General features: G+C 33.4%; 1 protein-coding gene across 1 annotated transcript; it reads left to right on the top strand.

The window, feature by feature from the left end:
- Nucleotides 1-5,252: 5,252 nt before the first annotated feature.
- Nucleotides 5,253-7,221, top strand: LOC110943671 (aluminum-activated malate transporter 14). The gene is made up of 6 exons (XM_022185407.2): nt 5,253-5,553; nt 5,692-5,832; nt 6,030-6,302; nt 6,396-6,505; nt 6,583-6,726; nt 6,809-7,221. The coding sequence occupies exons 1-6, from the start codon at nt 5,253-5,255 to the stop codon at nt 7,133-7,135; spliced, it is 1,296 nt and encodes a 431-aa protein (XP_022041099.1). The 3' UTR covers nt 7,136-7,221.
- Nucleotides 7,222-8,069: the final 848 nt, after the last annotated feature.

Genomic DNA, 8,069 nt, shown 5'->3' with positions numbered 1-8,069 from the left:
TCATCTATGATGATTTGGTGCAAAAAGACATCATGATATGTACGGTGTTGGTACAACCGTATCATCATCATATATGAGAAAAGCAAATCTCATTTGCATCCACGTTTAGAGCACCATCTATATAAAGTGTCTAGTTTAAGATAATATATTTAATTATCTTTCTTAATGACCATTTTCAACCAACACAAGAGTTTGTGATAAGCATAACATTTGTTGTTACATATTTTATATATAAACATGTAAATACCATCATAGCAGCTTATTTCATTGCGAAATGACACCGCTGGTTTATCTAGTAAGTCCATATTACGGTTTTGGTTTCAACTTTTCAAAAACTTCACTTGTATATCTGACTATTTATGGTCTCTTGAATGGACGATGATGGGAGCTGATTGGAGACGTTGGGGTGATTTGTACACGATATGAAGAATATGATGCGGTATTTAAATTTACTTAATGTTATTTTTGGTTTTTAATAACAATGGTATTTTAGTTATTCTACAAAAATATCAACGATACTAAAAGTATCTTTTAAAAAGGTGAAATGCAAACCTTCATATAAAATCCTAACACATGAATCATCATGTTAATTCTAGAACATGTTATTTAACACACTTAAATTAAAAACCAATATAAGTCAAATCAGCACTAATGGAAAAAAGAAGGTAGAACATGTTAATGCACCACTTATGGGAAAAACTTCCTTTTGTTTATTAACAATTTTAAAACTTATTCAAATCACTACAACTCCACTTCAACAAACATCTAAAACCTTATATCCTTTAATGGGTAGTTAGGCTATTCACTGTGGGGTCGTCCAGGCCCGGCCCGGCCTGGCCTGGCGACACCCCCCGATAACATTTCCATAGGGGCGGCGACGTCTTCAACGACATTGAGGAGACGATGATGCCGGGCCTCCTGTTTCTCACACACACATATACATACAACACACATACACACACACACACACACACACACACATATATATATATATATATATATATATATATATATATATATATTAGGCTCATCCTCCATTTCCTTAGGTCCATCCCTTTTGCCCTGTCCTCACACCCATCCTACGTGGCGGAGCATACTTTGAGGACTACCCTCCCCCACACTGAGTAGCCTTATGATTTTATGTGCTTTATTTAACTCGATTTATGTTGGCGATACGTTCAAGCAAAATGTCATTGTTCGGATTGGGTCACTGGCCACACCGAAAAAGCCGAAATTTAATGTCTATACATAAGTATATCGACTACTCCAAATATTGTTAATTGATTTTAGAGTGAAACCAAGGTAGGCAAAGTTATTAAGTCATGGCCAATGAATCATCTTATTCCACATCAAAACTTTAACCAAGAATGATGTATGCCTTTTAAATTAAAGTAAAAGAAAAAACAAAATTTGGTAAACAAATTCTTAAAGTCTTCCCACCAATCATGATATATATTTGGTAAACATAAAATCTTGTAAAACAGTAAGGCCGGAGGGTGTGGAGGCGCCATTGCAGCCACCTCACCTCTCATAGCGCCTGGAAGGCGCCACCACCCACACCGCCGTCTTCAAGGAGGGGGCGCCATGGTGGTTTCGCCAAGATGGTAACGAAGACTGAAGGGCTTTATCGATGAAGGATTGGTTAAGGAGAGGGGGGGGGGGGGGGCTATAGCTTGAAGGGGCTTTATTCCATACCTTTCAAGTTAAGGGGAGAAGTCTTAAAGTCCATGTGTGACGTGGCGTTGATAAAGCCCCTCCCACACCCTTCAGCAGATAGTTTTTATGAGCATTTAATTTACCAAACATGTAAAACCATATACATGAAGACAAGTGTTTCTTTCATGCATAAATAACGCGTAAAACTTTATTATTATTTTTATATAAAGAAGATTTATATTTTATGGTCGTAGCACACATCTTTATGTTTGGAGTAAGTGCCAAGAAGCTACTACCATGATAGGTACGGATGTGGTACAAATATGAAAGCAAAATTCCCATTTCTTTTAGCTTTTGAGCACTAAATCTATGCAGCACCAGCACCAGGTATTATATTATTATTAATATATTATTATAAAACTAATCTCAAATCAGGTGACTACTGTTGTTAACTTTCCAATAATAATTCTCCAAAGTACCCGTAGTTGATTGGCCTAACTCAACAAAATAATTCTCATAAAACCTTTTTAGTAAGTCATTTTTAGTTTAAATTGTTGATTGTTATTCTTTATTTGTAATTAGTCTAAAGTGTTTGTTATTTGACAAAATACTATATTTCGGTTATGTTTCATATTTCGATTAACTTTTTTGTCGATATGTCAGTTACTTTAACCGAACTTAATCTTTATTACAACAATAACAACTTGGTATGAAGTGCATTGAATTGCTAAGCAACTCAAATTCATTTTAGTGTTACTGCATACTCTAAGGGATTAGACTCATTTATTAATCAACTAGTTTATAGTCTCGCGTCTTACACGGGTTGAATAATAAGATTAGTTTTATTCGAAGAATAGAATAATTACAAAATTTGAATTATTCTTGATATTGCACATGTTAAAAATAAGTTTTGATATAAACACATATTACCCTAACATGAACTATCCATACAAAATTAAAGACAATATAACATTACTCACTATAAATGATGCGTTTACGCGAATACTTTATATTTATTCGTTACTTTAGTAATAATAATTAGATAAACATAAAATATATATTTATATAACAATTAAATATCTATATTATGTTATGATACAATGCGTAAAGAATGTGAAGAAAATTCTTAAATCTCATCCTTATCTTGGGGAATGAGACGAAGTAGAAAAAAAACCGATGGACACATAAAGGTTTCTTTAAAATTTTGGGATAATAATGAGAAAGTTCTTAACTCTTAATTGAGTTAAAGCTGGTGGCTGAAAAAATGGTGGTGATGGAGATGGATTGTGATGGGTAATGGTATATTTAATTCTAATAAAATTTTCAGTTAATGTCATATAATATTCTCTCTTTCAATTCATTAATAATATTATTAATTAATTAATTTTTGTTTGAATTAATAGATAAATTCATCACAAAATATTTAGTTGAAATAATCACTTCACTACATTATTTCTAATATATAAACTCAAATCCGAGTGTAATTATTTTACATTTTTTGTAGTGTTGATATGAAATACTGATGCATATAATTAATAAAAATAACATTTTTAATAACGTAACACTATAAAAAATAACATTTTAACAGCGTAACACCATGTTTCTTAGACAATATCAATTATTTTTTTTCTCAAACTTGATTTATGCAAAATAGATAACGTAAACTAAAGCATATGCTTATCCATTTTAAGAAATAATAAAATCATAGGTTTTAATATTATAGATAATTTATATATTTTTTAATCATAAATTAGAATTAGATATTAATTAATATTATAATTAATATTAATGAATTGATGGAGAAAATGTCATGTGAGATTATGCTTATCCATTTTAAGAAGTAATAAAATCAAAGGTTTTAAAATTATAGATAATTTATATATTTTTTTAATTATAAATTAGAATTAGATATTAATTAATTAATAATATCATTAATATTAATGAATTGATGGAGAAAATGCCATGCGACATTATTGAGAGTCTTTTATTAGAATTAGATTGTCATTTAAGCATATTAGAGAAATACCTAAAGAGTAAAGACTTGTGGACTGTCGTTAAATTATATCGTATCGTATCATATCGTATGATGCTATTGTATGATATTTTAACCACTATAATATTTTAACCACGTGTTACCGTCCAGACAACTGATAGTGAGACACCTCTAAATGGTGCACTATAGTTTGTGTGGTGTCATTAATTAACTAATATACCATAACAATTAACATCACCAGTTAAGAAAATTAAACCTTTTGTTTTGGTTTATAATGTATATGATCTAACAGTTGATGCTCCCCTATCTGTTGAAGTGAAATTGGAATTCTTCATGCTTATATAAAAGTAGTATCAAATCTCTTTGCCCCAAGGATTTACAATATTTTGAGATAGATATATAGATTACACATGCATATAGGACTATATATCTATACATACCATAGTCAGTTGAGTAACGGGTCAAAATGGGTTGACCCACAAAGGCTTTTACATCCACTTAACTTTTAAAAGTTATTTAAATAATTAACACATGTAAATAAATATGTTAGAGTAAAGTGCCAAAATGATCCCTGAGGTTTGGTTACTTTTGGCACTTTAGTCCAAAACTTAAATCTTTTGAATCTGGGTCCTTCTGGTTTTAATTTTGTTGTCATTTTCATCCAAAATCAAAATCTAGTCAGATTTTTCAGTTAACATTAAGTTTTTTTTTTCTTTTTCCTCCCTTTTAATTAAGGGCAAAATCGAAAATGGCATATTAACTGAAAAATCTGACCAGATTTTGCTTTTGGACGAAAATGGCAACAAAATCGAAACCAGATAGACCCAGATTAAAAAGGTTTGAGTTATGGACTAAAGTGGTAAAAGTGACCAAACCTCAGGGACCATTTTAGCAGTTTACTCAATATGGTATAAAGACTACATTAGATTAGTTTAATGATTATCTAACCTTTTGAATAAAATGATTTTGGAGATTTTATGCCTTAAAAATACACTTTAGCCAAATTTTGACATGTTGTGTATTTTCCAGTTAAGCTTGTGAATAGAATTTATTTCACCAGACAAATGATTAAAAGCTGGAACTTCATCTTACTGCAATAGACTGTTCAGGAATATGACATTAAAAGGGATTAGAGAAAGCAACTTATGTTCGGTATCGGTCATACTCATGGTCATGCAAACTACACTCGGCGACATATCGTTTAATCACTCATCAAACACATATTCAAATCCTATCAAAAGGTTGGTACTTGAACAATCAGTGTAGAGCACTTGGTCTTTGCTCAAATAACAGGCATTGCACTAGCCACTAACATGTTTGTGTCAAAAGGCCATCCTCCATATATACAAAAGGACAAACATGTTCCACTTAATTCACAAATGAAACCACTTACTAGTTATAATAATAATATCATTCAATCAAGTGTGATCATTGGTCAAAATGAAAGAATTTCTAGGAAACAGATGCCAACTTTAGCACTCACCTATGCTTAGTTCATATCTAATGACTAGTGGTCAATTGGTCATGTATATAAGTCTCATCCCACAACCTAACTTGCATAATAAGTTCTAACTCGACTAATGCGAAGAAGAAGCGAGTAACCATGAGCACCATCATACACATTTCCAATGAAAATGATATTGCAAATGCAAATGCAAATGCAAATGCAAATGCAAATGAAAATTCTTCCAACTACAAGAAACTATCTTTTGTTTATAGTTTTGCATCTCTTATGGAAAAACAGTGTGGGCAAGATACGAAAAAGATCATTCATAGCGTCAAGGTGGGAATTGCTTTAGTTTTGGTTTCACTTCTCTATCTCCTCGATCCACTTTTCGAGCAAGTTGGCGAAAATGCCATGTGGGCTATCATGACTGTTGTGGTTGTCTTCGAGTTCTTCGCAGGTTCGTCGTCAATTCTTTTATAACACGTATTTATTTTCATACTAAAAAGGGCCGGTGAATACTGAACACCAATGAAAAACCATTATACCTTCAAGTATTTGCGCTAAATCTATTTTCGATAATTGATACATGTTCTAGGTGCCTTGTTAAGCAAAGGGTTACTCCGCGGACTTGGAACTATACTTGGAGGTGGATTAGGGTGTGTAGCAGCAGTTTTAGCAGATGACTTAGGAAAGATTGGAAATGCTGCAGTGGTTGGTTCTTCAGTTTTTATTTTTGGTAAGAATAAATGTTACCAAAATGGTTTTTTATTTTTTATTTTTTAATCAACCATTCAAAATGGTCATTGATAGCATAGCATAACAAGTGTAACCTGCATACATATATTGACTCACATGTACATATGCATATGCATATACGTATACGTATACATAAAATCAAGTGTGTTTATCAAGAATTTCTTTTGTGATGTGTAGGTGCCGCAGCTACATACTGTCGATTGATTCCAAGCATAAAAAGTAAATATGATTATGGGTTCATGATATTCATTCTAACTTTTAATCTGGTAGCCGTATCTGGTTTACGTGCTGATAAAGTTATTGAGTTAGCCCGTGAGCGGCTCTCAACGATTGGCATGGGTTTTGCGGTATGCATATTCACTAGTTTACTCATTTTTCCAATGTGGGCTAGCGATGAACTTCATCGTTTGACATCCTCCAAGTTCGACAAAATAGCATGCAGCGTTGAAGGTATATAGTAGTTACAAGTTACAACCACATGAAAAGAATTTGAATATTTTTGTATTATTATAATCTAAAAAGTTTTAAAATGGTGATTTGTAGACTACATGAAAGCATACTTTAATGTGGTTGGTGAAGAAGAAAGCATGCCAAAAATTAAAGTAAGGGATTGTAAGGCAGTACTGCACTCCAAATCAAGTGATGAATCATTGGTAACATACTTGGTGTATAAGATACTTATTTCGCGTAAATAACATGAGAAAATATTAAAATCCCATTTGATTTTTAGGCAAATTTTGCAAGGTGGGAACCATGGCATGGAAGATTTGGATTCTATTATCCTTGGGATAAATATTTAAAATTAGGAGAACTCTTAAGGGAACTTGCTTCTATCATTCTGTCATTGCAGGAGTGCCTTGGATCACCATTACAGGTTCGTAACGTCGTAACGCGCGTCATATATTTTGAAAAATATTCTGTTAAACCAACTAACACTGCTACTGTTTTGTACGCAGCCCTCGGCGCAGTTGAAACTTGCAATCAACGAGCCATGCGAAAGTGTGGGATTGGCACTTGGACTAACCTTACGAGAGCTCGGGAGAAGTATCATGAATATGAAAAGGTGTCAGGCGACGGTCCAGATTATACCAAAGTTGCAGTTGGTTAAACAAGAACTCATCTTACTTTCAACTTCACCGAAGCTTAAAGGGATTGCGAATGTCGAATCTCTGGCCATAGCAAACTTTTTGTTTCTAATGATGGAGATTGTTGACAAAGTGGAAGTAGTTGCAAAAGAAGTTGAAGCACTTGGAGAAGTTGCTGGTTTTCAATTATCCAAATAGCCTAAGCTTCTGTATATACCTTATAACACATTATATTTATATTCACATGCATTTTGGATGATGTGAGTGCTAGATTATATACTTGTAGAATGTATAAACCAAAATAACTTCTCAACTAGGAATACCCCTCCCCCCCCCCCCCCCCCCCTACGATCTCTCTTTAACTCAAAATAATTTCTATATATAGAGCAGCTATGTAACCATATCATACATATATACAATCGATATATATAAATATATATTCTTGTGATTTAACTTGTGATTTAACTCAATATATCTTATTACCCTAATGTTTTTGCCTATCGCCATGATTGTTGTAACAAAATCCTAATATCAGCTCATTTTATGTGTGCGCTACATATACTTAATCACGCACGAATGCACCTTGTTTATCATGTGTAGCGAAGTGGTAAAAAAATGGCAAATCACTGGTTTTGTCGATCAGTGGCGAAGCTTGACCCGAATGACGCGAGGGGGGGGGGTCGAAAACGTATATACCAAAAAAATTCTATAGAACCGGGGGGTCGAAAACGTATATACCCAAAAATTTCTATACGAAAATTACATATATAACACTACTGAGCAAAAAGTTCGGGGGGTCGGACGCCCCTCCCCGCCCCTTCTATACTTTGCCACTGTTGTCGATAACACAGAATGACGTATAAGAATCCAAAATAACGCAATTATTACTATCAACTTATTAAAATTCGGGTCTCAGAGAAAATTAAAATGTGGAGCTAAGTAAAGTAAATAAATACTAACATCATTAGACTGTGCGGTGTGGGGCTTGGGTTGGGGCGTTGCCTTTGGGACTTGGGTTTGAAGCCGGGCGTGGGGTGAGCTTGGGTTTGATGTGGCGGCCTCCTATTCGCCTTGGGTTTTAAATTATATATATATATATAGGGGCTGGTTAACGTACAATCTCAGCCGTCAG

Source organism: Helianthus annuus, chromosome 1 (genome assembly GCF_002127325.2).
Source record: "Helianthus annuus cultivar XRQ/B chromosome 1, HanXRQr2.0-SUNRISE, whole genome shotgun sequence".
In the NCBI taxonomy this organism is placed as follows: Eukaryota; Viridiplantae; Streptophyta; class Magnoliopsida; order Asterales; family Asteraceae; genus Helianthus; species Helianthus annuus.
The sequence above is the reverse complement of the archived record's forward strand: the minus strand, read 5'-3'. Positions and strand labels throughout refer to the sequence as shown.

Excerpts from the sequence above, each read along its gene's own strand:
- LOC110943671 (XM_022185407.2), top strand. The coding sequence starts at position 5,253 with ATGAGCACCATCATACACATTTCCAATGAAAATGATATTGCAAATGCA. Across the intron at positions 6,506-6,582 it reads AATCAAGTGATGAATCATTG|GCAAATTTTGCAAGGTGGGA; the intron begins GTAACATACTTG and ends TTTGATTTTTAG. Across the intron at positions 6,727-6,808 it reads GCCTTGGATCACCATTACAG|CCCTCGGCGCAGTTGAAACT; the intron begins GTTCGTAACGTC and ends TTTTGTACGCAG.